General features: G+C 36.5%; 1 protein-coding gene across 31 annotated transcripts in view; it reads right to left on the bottom strand.

The window, feature by feature from the left end:
- LOC135111521 (scoloptoxin SSD14-like) overlaps positions 1 to 17,430 on the bottom strand; it is a 439,479-nt gene that overhangs the window by 229,648 nt on the left and 192,401 nt on the right. For 19 of the 31 annotated variants that reach the window (XR_010273760.1, XM_064024900.1, XM_064024903.1 and 16 more), the window contains 2 exons: positions 13,297 to 13,517; positions 13,120 to 13,161 (listed from right to left, as the gene is read on the bottom strand). Coding sequence is in view for 30 of the 31 variants with exons in the window: in XM_064024900.1 (XP_063880970.1) it covers positions 13,120 to 13,161; positions 13,297 to 13,517 (263 nt within the window). In the remaining variant the exon portion in view is untranslated. The remainder of the gene's footprint in view (positions 1 to 13,119; positions 13,162 to 13,296; positions 13,518 to 17,430) is intronic. The other 12 variants (XM_064024905.1, XM_064024921.1, XM_064024924.1 and 9 more) reach the window with 1 other exon arrangement.

Genomic DNA, 17,430 nt, shown 5'->3' with positions numbered 1-17,430 from the left:
CTAATCTATATGTCAATGATGAAAGGAGAATATTATGCCTTAAACCTCTCTTTACATCTAGATATATTCCTCCCTTTCATAACCCTCACAAGATTTCTCATAGCATGACTATCATAGCTTTCTTATTTCCTCAGTCATCTTACCTTGTTTGCATAACATTATCCCTAGTTACTTCAAATCTTCTCCATCACTCTCCTCCAATGCCTTTCTCTTATCTTACTACAGGTGGCACATTCACTCTTTTAGCTAACACATCTCTGCTTCTTCCCTCTAAAAAAACTCATCCTTACTTTTCCCAGCATTCACCTTCAGGTTCTGTCTAGTTCCACCATGAGAAATTATTCACTACTTTTCTTTCAGTCTCTGTAAGACAGTATCACCCACAAATAGGCATGCTATTACAGCCCTCCACACTCAATTCAGTTTCAGCCTTGAACCAACATACAACTATCCATAAATATATCAAACAATCATGGAAGCATCATGGATAGGGTACCTGTCTCACTCTTGTTGATTTGCCAAATCTCTCCACAAGCTCTCCCTCCATCCTCACACAAGCATGTGCCTCCCTATTAAAAGCCTTCATTCCTTGTAACAGCTGTCCTCCTACATAAATTTCAATAACATTCCAAAGGGCTTTCCCATCAGCTCTATCAAATGAAACCTGCATATAATTTTTCATTCTTTTCTAAATACTGTACTCTTTATCAGCAAAAATCTGAACTCACAGCCTTCTCCTTCCTCAAGTTATTCTTGTTCCTCACACACCTCCACCTCAATATTTCCACCAGTCTTTCTCATCAAGATTCCATTCCCTCAAAAAAAAAAAAAAAAAAAGAGAAAAAAAAAATTCTTGATACACAAGACAAGCTTACCCCCATAATAATTACACACATTTCTACACACTTTACTTTTATGTAGATTGTGGAGATACATACAATAACTGCCTTCCTCCACTCATCTGGTATTTCTTACCTTCATTTCACATTATATGAAAAAACATCCACTCTACTACTACATCACCTCCATACTGAAACATTACTCCATTTATTTCATTTATGTGTGCAGCTTTGCCACAATTTAACCTGATTACTGTTTTCTCTATCTCCTCCTTACCAATTCTTCCACCCCACTCCCACAAGACACTATTGTCTTCACTACTGTCTTCTCATTCAAGTCAAGATCTCTTTTCCATCCACATTACACCACTTCCATTTTTTCTTTTCCTTTCTCCAGTATAAAAGGGGGCACTGGCCAAGGGCAACAAAAAGTTGATAAAAAAAAAAAAAGGCCCACTTGAGTGCCACCCCCCAAAGCAAAGTCAAAAGAATCATCAAAAATTGATGGATAAGTGTCTTGGAACCTCCCTCTTGAAGGAGTTCAAGTCATAGGAAGTGGAAATACAGAAGCAGGCAGGGAGTTCCAGAGTTTACCAGAAAAAGGAATGAATGATTGAGAATACTGGTTAAAACTCTTGCATTAGAAAGGTGGACAGAACAGGGGTGAGTGAAAATAGAAACTCTTGTGCAGCAAGACTGGGTGGGGGAAGGCATGCAGTTAACAAGATCAAAAGAGCAGCAAGTTTGAAAATAACAGTAGAAAATAGCAAGAGCTGCAGCACTGAAGTGATGAGAGAAATGCTGAAGACAGTCAGTTAAAGGAGAGAAGTTGATAAGATGAAACATTTTTGATTCCACCTTGTCTAGAAGAACAGTATGAGTGGAATGCCCCCATACATGTAAAACATGCTCCATACATGATCAGATAAAGTCCCAGTACAGAGTCAGCAGCTGTGCAGATGATAAAAACTGACGGAGACAACTCAAAACACCTAATATCATAGGAGTTGTTTTAGCACAACATGAGATGTGAAGTTTTCAGTTTAGAATATTAGTAAAGGACAGACTAAGGATGTTCAATATAGAAGAGAGAACAGGTGACTGTCACTGAAGAAGAGGGAATACTTATCTGGAAGGCTGTGTTGCACTGATGGATAGAGAATTTGGTTTTTGAAGCATTGAACAACACTAAGTGTGCTATACCCCAATCAGACATTTCATAAAGACCAAAAGTCAAACATTTTGTGGCTTCTCCATGTGAGATGTTTAATTCTTGAAGAGTTGGATGTCTAAAAAAAGATGTGAGAGAATTCAGAGTGGTATCATCAGCATAGTAGTGGAAGGGACAATATGCTTGACTTAGAAAATCACTGATAAATACTGTAATAGAGAGTGAATAACAGGACAGAACTATGAGGGACACCACTGTTAAAACACTAAGGAGATGAACAGTGACCATTTAGAATAGCAGCAATAGAACAGTCAGAAAGGAAGCTTGAGAGAGAGCAGAGAATAGAAGTTGTAGGAGGATAGTTTGCAAATTGAAGCTTTGTGTCAGACTCTATCAAATGTTTTTGATAGAGTCTGGTTTCCTCTTTCACATCCTCATCAATCTTAGCCATCTATTTTGCATTTCCTTTCCATATATTTACAGACCAACACACACACAAACGGCCAAGCTGGAAGGACACACGAGTACCTGCTTTGCGATCACCAAAATAAGCCAGTTGTGGTGTAGGGAGTTTGGAGCAGTACTGTTTCTGTCTCCATAATGAAATAGGAAAAAGGTAGAGGTGATTCTAAAAGTAGAGTTGAAAGGAAATTAGAAGAGAAAAATGGAGCCGAACTGAAATGGTTTGTTTATGCCGAGCGACGAGTCAACGGTGGGAGAACACAACTTCTCTGAGTTTTGCACCAGTGACAGTGAGGTTAGCACAAAACTATAGCAAAGCAGAGTGTTGGCCATGGAAAGTGACATGGAAAAACTTAGAGAGATTCAGAGCTATGGAAGAGACCCAGTTAAGCCAAATTAAAGAATTGAAGGGATTGAGAGCCGAAAACATAGAGCTAAGAAATCAATGCAATGCTCTGGAGATAGAAATTAAGGAATGCAGTAAGAAAGTGGAAGGAAGTGCCAAAACTGTAGTGCAATTAAATGAAAGGCAAGATGCATGGAAAAAGCTCCAAGAAGGAGATAAGGTAAAGTCTGAGAAGAAAGTAGATAAGTTGGAGAAACAAATGACTGAGCAAGAGACCATACAGGGAAAGACAGTAAACTTTGAGAAAATAATAGAAGAACATTTAAGTGAGGCCAAAATAATGGAAAAGGTGGTAAATGTTATGAAGACAAATGAATCTCTTGTAAGACAGTTGACAAAAAGAAATGTATAATTGTCTTTGGGGTTAAGGAAATTAAGGAAATCAACAAAGCAGTAAGACAGAAAGAGCTGAAAGAGATAGTAAACAAAGTGGTGGGAAAAGTACAAGAAGAGGGAAGATGTCTAGTTAATGAAGTGGAAGAACACCACAGAGTAGGGAAATTCACAGTTGAAGGGCAAAGACCCATAAGAATAAAATTTAAATCACAGAAGGAAGCTGAGGAGGCTCTGGCAGGGGCTTGGAGATTAGCTAAAAATGAGGTAACAATAAACATATGGCTGATAAGAGACTTAAATGAAAAGGAAAGAAAAGAGCTAATTAAAATGAGGGAGGAAGTAAAGGCAAAAAACGAGGAGAGATCGGAAGAGCAGAAGGAGGTATTCTATTGGAGGGTGTTGGACATGAAAGTGAGGAAGTGGTACCTGAACAGGAGGGAGAACAGGGAAACAAGCTAAGGAAAAAAAAAGGGCATTTTGAAGGTAGCTTAGACAAACATTAATGGACTCATCTCAGGATTAAGGGAATTAAATGTTTATTTAAATGAGAAAAGTCCAGATATAATGGAACTCACAGAAATAAAATTATATGAGGAGTTAGAGGTATAGAACATTGGGCAAAATCAATACAATTTATGGAAAAGAAGTAGAACATATAAGAAAGGAGGATGTTTCTAGTTAATAAAAGGTTAAAGGTGGTTGAAACAGAATATGGCAATGGATTAGCAGAGGCAATAAAAATTGGAGTGGAAAATACACAAGGCAAAAAGAGGCGATACATAGTGATGTACATACCATCAAAAAACAATGCCTGGTCAAATGAAGAATATGAAATAATGATAAAAGACACAGTGAACTGGATGGAGAAAGTGCTAAGTAGTGATAAATTGATCATGATGGGAGACTTTAATTGTAAGGAGGTGTGTTGGAAACAGTGGTACACAGAGGGAACAGAATCATCCTGGGGAAATAAATTATTACAGCAGGCAATGAATAATGTATTAACTCAATGGATAAAAGGTGATACAAGATTTGGAAAAGATGGAGAAACAAGACTAGAGCTGTTATTTAGTAAGGAACCAGAAGGAATTGAGAATGTTCACATAGGATGTCCATTAGCCAAAAGTGACCATGCTATCATAGAATTTAATATAAATGAGGAAATAGAGAATCAAAGAAATGAAGAACACCATGCTGGGAGATTAAACTACTGTAAGGCAGACTTTGATAACATGAGGAAGTTTTTTCAAGAGGAGAGATGGGATGTGTTCCATAAGGCTACAGGGGTCCAAAAGAAGTGGGATGAATTTCTTAAAATATATAAAAAAGGTGAAAAAAAGTTTGTGCCTAAAAAGCAGATAGTAATAGCTGGTAAAAAAGAGTGGTTTAATAAAAGATGCAAAGCAGCAAGAAGGATGAAAGAGGATATATGGAGAAAATGGAGGAAAAGTAAAAGAATTAACCTATGGAATAATTACAAACAAGCAAGAAATGATTATGTGAAGATCCCGAGAGAGGAACAAAGACAGTTTGAAAAGATATGATAGACCGATATAAACACAAGCCTAAACTCTTCTATAGATATGTGAATGGTAAACTGAAAAGAAAGGTGAGTATAAGAAAGCTAATAGTAGATGGAGTGGTTTATGAAGACCCGGAAGAGAAGACAGAAGTAATGAATAAGAGCTTTAAAGAAGTTTTTACAGAGGAAAAGGAATTTAAAAGGCCATTGTGCACACCTGAAAATGGAAAAATAGAGGAAATTCAAGTAACAAAAGAAGAAATTGATGAAATCATCAAAACATAAGATGTGAGAAAGGCCACAGGACCAGATGGAGTGTCGGGATAGGTAATAAAAGAATGCAGTAACCAGCTTAATGATAAATTACATGCCATCATATGTACCTCTATTAATGAATTAATAGTTCCACAGGATTGGAAAAGGGCAAACATTGTACCCATATTTAAAGGAGACACACAAGACCCACTAAATTATAGACCAGTTTTGCTGTGGAGTGTGGTTGTAAAAATATGTGAAAGGATAATAAAGACCAAATGGACCAAGTTTTTGGAAGGTAAGGGCTTTCTCACAACTTGTCAGTTTGGCTTAAGAAAAGGGAGATCTTGTGTCACTAATTCATTATGTTATTATTCAAGAGTGATTGATATCATACAGGAGAGAGATGGTTGGGCAGACTGTATTTATCTGGATTTAAGAAAAGCTTTTGATAGAGTGCCACACTATAGACTGCTATGGAAGCTGGAAAAGATAGGTGATGTAAATGGAAAATGCTTAAATGGAAGGATGATTTCCTTAAAAACAGAGAGATGTGAACAGTAATAAGGGACCAGACATCAGTGTGGAGCCCAGTATTAAGTGGGGTCCCCCAAGGGTCAGTGTTGGCACCAATAATGTTTGCAGTGTATATAAATGATATGGTGGAGAATGTATCCAGCTATGTGACTCTTTTTGCTGACAATGCAAAACTTAGAAGAAGAGTGAAGGGAACAGAAGATTGTGAAAAATTACAAATGTAGAAATGATGAGGAAAATAATCACCACAATGATACGTCCAAGATTACAATACGCAGCAGTAATTTGGTCACCACATGAAAAAAAAGCACATAAGAAAGCTGGAAGGAATACAGAGGGCAGCAACAAAGATGATAACAGACTTGCAAGATTTGTCAAATGAGGAGCGACTAGCTAGAGTGCAACTCCTAACCTTGGAAAAGAGACGAGAGAGAGGTGACTTGATTGCACTGTACAAATTGCTCAGTGGGATGGAAAAACTAGATAGGGAACATCTCTTTATAATGAACGAAAGAGAAACAAGAGGACATGGAAGAAAACTAAAAAGCAACCACCTGCAGAAGGGACATAAAGAAGTTTAGCTTCCCACATAGAAGCATAGAGACATGGAATGGACTGGAAGGGGAAGTGGTGTGTGCTACAAATATTCATAACTTTAAGGAAAAGTTAGATAAAAACAGTTATGGAGATGGGACAGTAAGAGCTTAGCTCCTCTCCCATATGTCACAACTAGGTAAATACACACACACACACACACACACACACACACACACACACACACACACACACACACACACACACACACACACACACACACACACACACACACACACACATGGTGTGTATGTGTGGATGGTGTCTACTTAGACTTGAAGAAAGCATTTGACAAAGTACCACACCGAAGATTGCTATGGAAGATAAAAAAAAATTATGGAAAAATTTAAGGAAGACTGCTGGAGTGGATGGAGGATTATCTGGATGATGGAGAGATGAGAACTGTAATACAAGACCAAAAATTCATCTTGCCTGAGAGTAACTAGTGGTGTCCCACAGGGGTCAGTGTTGGGACCGATAATGTTTGTAATATATGTGAACGACATAAATGAAGAAATAGATAGTTATATGAACTTACTTGCAGATGATGCTAAGCTGATGAGAAGGGTAGAGAATGTAAATGACTGTATGGTACTGCAAGATGATTTAAATAAGATAAATAGATGGAGTAAATCTTGGCAAATGGAATTCAATTTAAGTAAATGTAAAGTAATGGAGTAAGAAAAGAATACAATATCATTATGAGATGGATGGTATGAAGTTAAAGAAGTCAAAAGAGCAAGCGGATTTGGGAGTAACAGTTACTGAAAATTTGACTCCAGACAGACACATTGATAAAATTACTGGAGACGATGAATCTGTTAAAAAGACTAAGAATGGCATTCTCCTATTTGGATGAAGAAGTGATAAAAAAGTTGTTGATTTCCATGACAAGACCAAGGTTGGAATATGCAGCAGTGGTGTGGTCTCCTCATACAAAGAGGAATATTATAAAATTAGAAAGAGTACAGAGAGCAGTCACTAAGATGGTTCCAGAGTTGAGTAAGTCGACCTACAAAGAGAGATTAAGAATGTTGGAAATTCCTACCCTTGAAAAACATTAGAGAGAGAGAGAGAGGAGATTTAATAAACATCTATAGAATTATAAATGGTATGGAAAATGTGGACAAAAAATGTTTTATAAATTTAGACACACAGAGTACAAGGGGACACAGTAAGAAGTTGAAGAAAGTTAAGTGTAGAAGAGACATCAAGAAGTATAGTTTTCCACACAGAAGTGGGAACAAATGAAATGAACTCAGTGAGGATATTGTCAATGCCGTAACTGTCCATGCTTTTAAGACCAAACTGGATAGATATAGAGATGGGATACTATGAGATTACTCCACTCCCATAAACCACAACTAGATAAATACAATTAGGTAAATACACACACACACACACACACACACAAAAAAAAAAAAGAGGAAAGTAGATGTGAAGATTATAAAAGTGAAAGATTTAATTATGGTAGGTCAAATTTTGAACAAATGAGGAGATACTTTGGTGAAGTGGAGTACACTTATCACAGCAAGTAATGTGCAAAACAAGTGGGAAGCTTACATCAATATTTATGAAGAGGGAGTGAAAAGATATGTACCAAAAGTAGAGACAAAGAGAAGATATAATAATGCATGGAATAGATAGCGGAGGAAAAATATGCAGGAGCTATAGCAAAACTACACAACTACAAGAAATGAATACGAGTATGTAAGGGTTATTAGAGAAGAAAGGAAAAATTATGAGAAAGATGTTATGGACAAATGCAGAGGAACCAAAACTATTCTTCAGATATGTGAACAGCAAAATTAAAAATAGAGAAGGAATAAGCAGATTGAAGGTGAATGGTCAAATGTGTGAGGATCCGGCTGAATTGGCAGAGATGATGAACAGGAGTTTTCAATCAGTATTCACAAAAGAGAAAACATTTGTGTGGCAGAGTGAGATGAGTGAAGAAATGGGTCTGGGGGAAATCCAAGTGACTGAAGAGGATGTGCAGAAACAGATGGAGGGACTAGACATTAGGAAGGCCCCTGGAGCTGATGAAGTGTCAGGATAGATAATAAAAGAGTGCAATCAGCAGTTGACATGGATAATACATAATATTATTGAAAGCTCCCTAACTGAAAGCAGAGTCCCAATTGAATGGAAGAGAGCCAACATAGTGCCAATCTACAAAGGAGGTAGTAAAGAGGAGCCCTTAAACTATAGACCTGTGTCTCTAACAAGTGTGGTGTGCAAAATGTGTGAAAGATTGGTGAAGGATAAATGGATGCAGTACCTAGAAGGAAATGAAGTGATAATAAAGCAACAATTTGGATTTAGGAGAGGGAGATCGTGTGTTACAAACTTACTGAGTCTTTATTCTAGAGTGGTAGATATAATGCAAGAAAGAGATGGATGGGCTGATTGTGTTTATTTAGACCTGAAGAAGGCCTTTGATAAAGTGCCACACAGGAAATTGTTGTGGAAGTTGACGCATAATGGTGGGCTAAGGGAGGGCCTGCTGAGATGGATGGAAAATTTCTTGACAAACAGAGAAATGAGAACGGTGGTAAAAGATAAAAAATGATTATGGAGGGAAGTCATAAGTGGAGTACTCCAAGGCTCAGTACTTGCACCAATCATGTTTGCAGTCTATATATATATTTTTTTTTTTTACGTAGGAAGGACACTGGCCAAGGGCAACAAAAAATCCAATAAAAAAAAAATATGCCCACTGAAATGCCAGTCCCATAAAAGGGTCAAAGCAGTGGTCAAAAATCGATGAATAAGTGTCTTGAAACCTCCCTCTTGAAGGAATTCAAGTCATAGGAAGGTGGAAATGCAGAAGCAGGCAGGGAGTTCCAGAGTTTACCCGAGAAAGGGATGAATGATTGAGAATACTGGTTAACTCTTGCATTAGAGAGGTGGACAGAATAGGGGTGAGAGAAAGAAGAAAGTCTTGTGCAGTGAGGCTGAGGGAGGAGGGGAGGCATCCAGTTGGCAAGATCAGAAGAGCAGTTAGCATGAAAATAGTGGTAGAAGACAGCTAGATATGCAACATTGTGGCAGTGAGAGAGAGGCTGAAGACAGTCAGTTAGAGGAGAGGAGTTGATGAGACGAGACAGTCAGTTAGAGGAGAGGAGTTGATGAGACGAGACAGTCAGTTAGAGGAGAGGAGTTGATGATGATGATATGATGGAGAGTGTGAACAGCTACATGAGCCTTTTTGCAGATGATGCAAAGTTGCTGAAGAAAGTTGAGAGTGCAGAGGACTATGGAACATTACAAGAAGACCTGAACAAGATATCAGAGTGGAGTTATAGATGGGAAATGGAATTTAATTTAAAGAAGTGTAAGGTAATAGAATTTGGAAAAAGTAGAAGAGTAAAAGGAAATTATGTGTTGAATGGTGTAAGATTGAGTGAAGCAGAAGAGGAAAAGGATCTCGGTGTTACAGTGACTGAGAACCTGACCCCAGAGAGACACATTAGCAGAATTACAGGAGAAACCTGTAACTTGTTGAGAAGAATAAGGCAGGCTTTTGCATACATGGATGAAGAGATGGTCAGGAAGATGACTGTGTCGCTGATAAGACCTAGACTAGAATATGCAGCAGTAGTGTGGTCGCCATACAAGAAAAAGGATATGAGGAAGTTGGGAGAGAGTTCAGAGAGCAGCTACGAAGATGGTACCAAGTATCAGGGACTTGTCATATGAAGAGAGAATGGAAAGGATACATCTACCATGTTGGGAAAGAGGAGAGAAAGGGGAGACTTGATTGCAATATATAAAGCATATGAGGGAGTAGAGGAAGTGGACCGGAGCGACTTAATGGTCTGGGATACACGGGACACTAGAGGACATGGGAAGAGGCTGAAGAGGAGTGCTTGTAGAAGAGACGTCAAAAAGTACAGTTTCCCATATAGAAATATTGATGTATGGAACAGTCTGGATGAGGAGATAGTAAATGCAGAAAGTATACATGGATTCAAGGCTAAGTTGGATATTAAAAGATATGGAGATGGGACGGCACAAGCATAGCTATTTTCCCATAAAGCACAACTAGGCAACTAGATAAACACACACGCACACACACACACACACACACACACACACACACACACACACACACACACACACACACACACACATATAGATATAAAACCATGCAACTATAAACAAGAAAAAGAACAGAAGAAATAATAAGCAAAAGTAACAAAGTGCTCTTGGTAGGCGACTTCAACACCAAAGAAATTAACTGGGAGGAGATGGAAGTGAAAGAAAATGTTGGGTCATGGAGCAAAGAACTTATGCATACCATGATGGTGAATACAATGAGACATTGGGTGAACGAGCCTACGAGATGCAGAGGAGAACCATCACAGTTGGACTTGGTGTTTACAAAAATTCCAGAAAGTAGACTAAGTATACATTGTTTGAGTCCAATGGGAAGAACTGATCATGTGACAACAGAAATAGTATTACAGGAAGAAACAGTGTTGCACAGGAATTAACAATTTAGAAATGGAAGACAGAACTATGCTAAGGCATACCTTGCAGAGCTTAATAAATTTTATGGAAAAATTAACTGGAAAGAGCTATTTGAAGCTGAGTAGTGTAAGAAAAATATGAGATATTTTTGAGCAAGTATAGAAACAGGGTGCAACAGTTTAAGTCAAGTTATAAAAAGAAAATTGGGAAACATGAATGGTATAATGCTAGGTGTGTAGAAGCAAAAAAAGAAAAAGGACAGGGCATGGAGGAAAATTATGAGAAAACTAAACACCAATACTAGGGAAGAATAGAGAAAGGCAAGGAATGAATATGGTATAATAAGAAGAGAAGAAAAAAAATTTTGAAAGTGACACTGTAAGAAAATGCACGGAAGGGTCCAAACTCTTCTACATATATGTAAATGGAAAAATTAAAAATATGGATGGCATAAACAAGTCAAAAAGAATAGGAAGAATTTATGAAACTTCTGAGGAGATAAGTGAACTAATGAAAGTTTACAATGGAAACTGATTTTGTGGCACCAAAACTGGTACCACAGAATGAGGAAATACATGAGATACAAGTAAAGAGACAAGAAATCAAGAAACTGCTGGAAGAGCTGGATGCTAGAAAAACTATGGACCAGATTAAGTAAATGGATGGATATTAAAAGAATGAAGAGAACAAAAGGAAGAACCCATCTATGATACAGTTAACAACTTGCTGAAAGAAGGAAAAGTACCAAGGGAATGGAAAAGAGCTAACAAAGTCCCAATTTACAAAGGGGGAAATAATATGGAATTATAGATCAGTGTTACTAACAAGTATTGTAAGCAAGCTTTGTGAAATAGTAATTAAAGATAAACGGGTGCAATACTTAAAAGATGAAAAGACAATTACAGAAAAGCAATTTAGATTCAGCAAAGGGAGATCCTGTGTCACAAATCTACTGAGCTTTTATACAAGGGTAATAGATGGGGTGCAAGAGAGGGATGGATGGGTTGATATGGCATACCTGGATCTCAAAAAAGCATTCCATAAAATTCCCCACAAAAGTCTTATGTGGAAGTTAGAGAATGAAAGAGGACTAAAGGGAGTAACAATGAGATAGATGGATGATTACTTACAAGCGAAGGAAATGAGAACAGTAATCAGAGACAGTAATTCAAGTTGGCATTAAGTGACAAGGGGGCACCTATTATGTTTCAAATATATGTAAATGATATGACAGAGGATCTAAATAGTTATATAAACCTTTTTGCTGATGATGCAAAAATACTGAAAATAATAAAGGATGAAAATGACTGCAAGGAATTACAAAAGGATATTGACAAGATACATGCATGAACCCAAAGATGGAGACTAAAATTTAATGCTAGAAAATGCCACATGTTGGAAACAGGAAGTAAAAAGAGATCTTCAAGAAATTACAAAATGGGAGATGAAATAATAACAAAAAGTAATGAAGAAAAAGATTTGGGAGAAATGAACCAGGATACACTATCACCTGAAAGGCACATAAATGAAATATTCAGCTCTACATACAACTTGTTAACAAATATTAGGTGGCATTTAATTATTTGGATAAAGATATGATAAAGAAAATTTTAAAAAGCATGATACGACCTGAATTGGAATATGCAGCACTAGTTTGAGTGGAGTTTGGGCTCCACATAGAAAAAAAGACATGAAAACTGGAAAGAATACAAAAGATAGCAACAGAAATGGTACCAGAATTGAAAGACTTCAGCTATGAAGAAAGACTTGAAGAGATGGGATTACCAACACTACAGGAGAGAAGAGAAGGAGGAGACCTGATATCAATGTACAAATTAATAAACAATATAGAAGGAATAGACAGAAATGACTTGGTACCACAGATGCAGGAGGGAGAGAGATGGACAAGGGGGCATGGTAAGAAAATAAAGAAGAGTGGATGTTCAAGCGACATCAAGAAATACAGCTTCCGGTATCGAACTATTGAAATATGGAATGATTTGAGGAGAGAGATAGTTGTAGCAACTAGTATATACATGGTTAAAGAGAAACTGGATAAATATGCTTATAGATACAGAATAAAATGACTTTGTCTTGTGCCCTGTACAATACAACTAAGTAAACTATGTAAATACACACACAAATAATAAAATAAATTAATTAATTAATAAATAAACAAAAATAAATATATAAATAAAAAATTAAAACAAATAAATTAATTAATGAATAAATTAATAAATAAATAAAATAAATAAAATAAATACATGAATAATAATAATAATAATAATAATAATAATAATAATAATAATAACAATAATAATAATAATAATAATAATAATAATAATAATAATAATAATAATAATTATAATAATAATGATTCAGATTAAGTTTTCTCCAAAGCTTTAGGCCAAATTGAACAAGCAAAAAGCATTAAAGGATTAGTTTGCTTCAAAAGCTATGCACTTACTTCAGTATAAGCCTATTAATAGTGAAAATATTGAAAGTGAAAACATCTACTTACCCTTTAAACTTGCTTTCTTATCCTTCCACCAACTATTTCTTCCTAAATATTAAGAATAATCTATTAGCATATGCAAAACAAGACAACTCATAATATACAAATAAAATGGACTACCATCTGAGAAATTTATATACCTAAATAATCATAAAACCTACAATGATATAAATTCAATTTCACCTTTCTCCATTAAGTCTCCATCTCCATGGTACATATCTTCATGGGCTGCTGCTGGTGCAGTCTCTCTGGCATCAAGAGTGTATGCCTTGCCAGATGACCTCTCATAATACGTTAAAAGGAAACCACCACCAAGGCCCATTGATTGCGTGTTGATCACACCAACACAGAACAGCCCAGCAATTGCAGCATCGGCAGCACTTCCATTCTTCCGCAAAATTTCACTGTAACAATAGATGAGGAAATAAACTTCTCTTGCTATTATATGAAAAGCTAAATCACAGGGTTAGAGAAAGAGAACTGGGATCCCCTCATCAGTATTATTATTTCTACAATGTTGTAGCTATCCCTACTTAAAGCAAATATCATTCTGATATGCACATGAATATAAGTAAATTATATAAGAACAAAAGTACTGAATTATTTGCAGGACAAATGTGGTTCACCCAGATTTTAAAAATTACCTGCTTTACTAATTCAGCAAGCTATATTCAATGCAGAATAAAGTGGAGAAGGAGTTCATTACATAAAATCATGTCATTTATTGTCAATAGGTTGATATATTCATGGTAATGCCCAATTCATGACATATGGTGTTGTGTATATCACAGCCCTCCTTCAACTCCACAATATGTTCTTTCCTTCCCTTATTCCTTTCCTCTCCTGTCCTCTTTTGTTTTGTTTCAAACTTCCCTGTTACCTCTCCTTTAACTGTCCAAGACAGAGGGAAAAGGATGTTATACCTCACTCTCTTACCCTTCACTCATTCCATAACATTTACTATCTCTCTTCCTCATTCTCTCTTATGCTCTCAAATAATTATATTTTCATTCTCAGTCAGTTTCATTCTAAGTTATTTATCAATCCTCAGGATTGTTCTTACTCTCACACTTCATCTCTCCCTAACATTCACACTCACTCACATTGACTCTCAATCTCAATCACATTCACACTTATTCTTTCACTTATTTTCACAATCTAATTCATGCTTTTTCTCCTTCATGGTGATTCTCATGTGCACTGATTCTCTTATTCCTCCCTATCCACAGCCATTCTCACTCTATTAATCTCTCAACTCACACTTACTTTCCTTTCAACTTATTCACATTTACCCTCACTCTTACTCATTCAAACTTTGGCTACTTCAACTAACAGGCTCATCTGTATTTACCTAGTTATAACTTAAAGTTATAACTATGAGCTATGCTCATGTGGTCCTGTCTCCATATCTACACTTACCCAGTTTTTCCTTAAAGCTGTGCACACTCACTGCCAATATTACACTTAACTTGTTCCAAACTTCTATATTTCTCTGTGGGAAACTATATTTCTTTATGTTACTCAACTATCTTCCATTTTAATTTCTTAGTTTTTTGCTGTCCTCTTGTGTAACTGGTATTTCCTACTTCTCTTAGCAGCAGTTTCTCAATATCTATTTCCTCCATTCTATTCCACAGTTTATAAATTAGTATTAAATCTCTTCTTTGTTCCAATATTGGCAGATTAATTTCCTTTAACCTTTCTTCATATGTTAATTCTTCCATTTCTGGAACCATCTTCATTGCCATCCTTTTTTTTTTTTTTTTTAATGTTTCTTCCTGTAGGGAAACCACACTGATTCAGCATATTCCATCTTTGGTCTAATCATGGTGGTAATTATCTTCATCATATCTCTATCTATGTAGTGGAATGCTGCTCCAATATTTCTCACCATTCTATTTGTATCTTTGAATATCTTTTCTACATGCTTCTCCAACTCTTGATTATCTCAGATCTTTCTCTTCTTGTACTTTATTATTTCTTCATTTTCCATTTTGTATGTCCACTTTGGTCTCTTTTCACTTTTTTCCCATTTCCATTACATAATATTTTTTTCACATTAAATTCCACCTCCCATTTCTTACTCCAATCCCAGATTTTATTCAAGTCCTCTTATAGAATTACACAGTCTTTGTTGTTTTTTATATGTCTTTGTAATTTTACATCATCTACAAACAAGCTCATGTAACTCTTTACTTCTTCAGGCACATCATTTATGTTGATCAGGAAAAGTAGTGGCACCAGCACTGATCCTTGTGATACTCCACTATCTACTTTTCTCCATTTTGATTTTACATCTTTTATCACCATTCTCATCTCTCTTCCCTTTAAGTAACTTTCCATCCATTTTTTTTTATTTATCCTCTTATATTTTCTAACTTCCATAATAACCTGCTGTGGGGAACTTCGTCAAAAGTTTTTTATAGATCTAAATACAGCCTACTCATCCATTCCTCTCCTGTGTTATATCAGTCACTCTCGAGTAAAAGTTCATCAAATTAGTTACACATGATCGCTTTTGTCTAAAGCCATACTGTTTTTCTGTTATCATATCATGTTTTTCTAAAAATTCTGTTCACAGCTTCTTTATCTTTATTTATGTATTCACCTAGATGTATTTACCTAGTTGTGGTTTATGGGAAGAGTCTAAGCTTGCACTGTCCCATCTCAATATCTACCCTTATCCAGTTTTTTCTTAAAGTCGTATATAGTTATTGCATTTACTTCTTCTTTTTGCACCAATTCCAGATTCCTGAAGTCCTTTGCAGAAAACTGTTCTTAATATCCCTTCTACACACAACCTTCTTCACCTTCTCATGCCCTCTTGTGCTAAAGTCTCTCACCACCAAATCACTCTGGTCCAATTTTTTCATGTCCTGACAAAATCTGATTTGAGGCAATCAGGTCACCTCTTTTCTTCTCTCTTCCAAGGTCGGTGGGTTTAATTTCCTTAGTCTCTCTTCATAAGGTAAGTCTGATAGGGTCAGAGGCAACTTTGTCATTGCTTGTTATATTCTCTATTTTTTTTAAGTCCCTTTTAGTGCTGGGAGGCCATATCACTGCCACATATTCCAAACAAGGTCTTATCATTATCACAATTAAACTCCTAATCACCTATTCATCCAGATAGTTGAATGCTACTCTTAGGTTTCTCACCAGATTATATGTTTCCCCTGTCTTCCTTCTTACATGTACCTTTGGGAACAGCTTATCAGTGACAGTAATTCCAAGGTCATTCTATTCACTCTTTACTTTTATCTCCTCATTACCCAATTTATAACTGAAGACTGGCCTCACACAACTATGCCCAAACTTCATCACTCCACATTTTTTTTACATTAAACTCCATTTTCCAAATGCCACTCCAATCCCAAATCACATTCAGATCTTCCTGTAAGGCTTCACAATCCTCTATCCTTTTCACTTTACCCATCAATTTTGCATCAGCAGCAAATACTCATGTAACTATTCAATCCTTCCATCATATCATTCACATAGATACCAAACATAACCGGTGCAGGTACCAACCCTTGTGTGACACCACTAATTACCTCTATCCATGGTGACTTCCTATCTTTGACCACTGTTCTCATTTCCCTTCCTCTCAGAAAGTCACTGATCCAATGTAGAAGCACACCTCTCAGCCCACCAAACACTTCTAATTTCGACAGCAGTCTCGTGTGAAGCACTTTATCAAAAGCTTTCTTTAAGTCCAAATAAACACAATCTGCCCATCCCTGTCTTTTTTGTACTATATCTATGACTCTGGAGTAGAAGCACATTAAATTCATCACACACGACCTTCTTTCTCTAAGTCCGAATTGTCTGTCTGTTAATATCTCTCTTTTCCAGATATTCACTCCATCTTTGCTTCACTATTCTTTCACACATTTTTGCCACTACACTTGTTAATGACACTGGTCTATAATTAGATGGTCTTTCTTTGCCTTCATTCTTATATATGGGGATTATATCTGCTTTTTTCCAATCTTTGGGCACCACTCCTTCCCCTAGTGAAACCTTGTGTGCAAGTTGATCTCAGCATTACTTCAGCACCCAATGAGATACTCCATCAGGCCCCTGTACCTTCCTCACATCCAAGTCTTCCATCATTATTCTTACCTCTTCCACTGTTACCTCAATCTCACTCAATCCTTCTACTCTCGCATCTGCCATCACCATTTTATCAAATGCTCCCTCTTCAGTGAAGACACTTTACAAGTAGTCATTCAAAACCTCTGCAATTTCTGCTTCTTCCTCAACATGCATGCCATTTACTTTCAATTTGTTTAACTCCTTTTTATTCTTCATTTTACC

The sequence above is a fragment of the Scylla paramamosain genome, chromosome 22 (genome assembly GCF_035594125.1).
Source record: "Scylla paramamosain isolate STU-SP2022 chromosome 22, ASM3559412v1, whole genome shotgun sequence".
Classification (NCBI taxonomy): Eukaryota; Metazoa; Arthropoda; class Malacostraca; order Decapoda; family Portunidae; genus Scylla; species Scylla paramamosain.
Note: the sequence above shows the minus strand (reverse complement) of the source record. Positions and strands in the feature narration are given on the sequence as shown.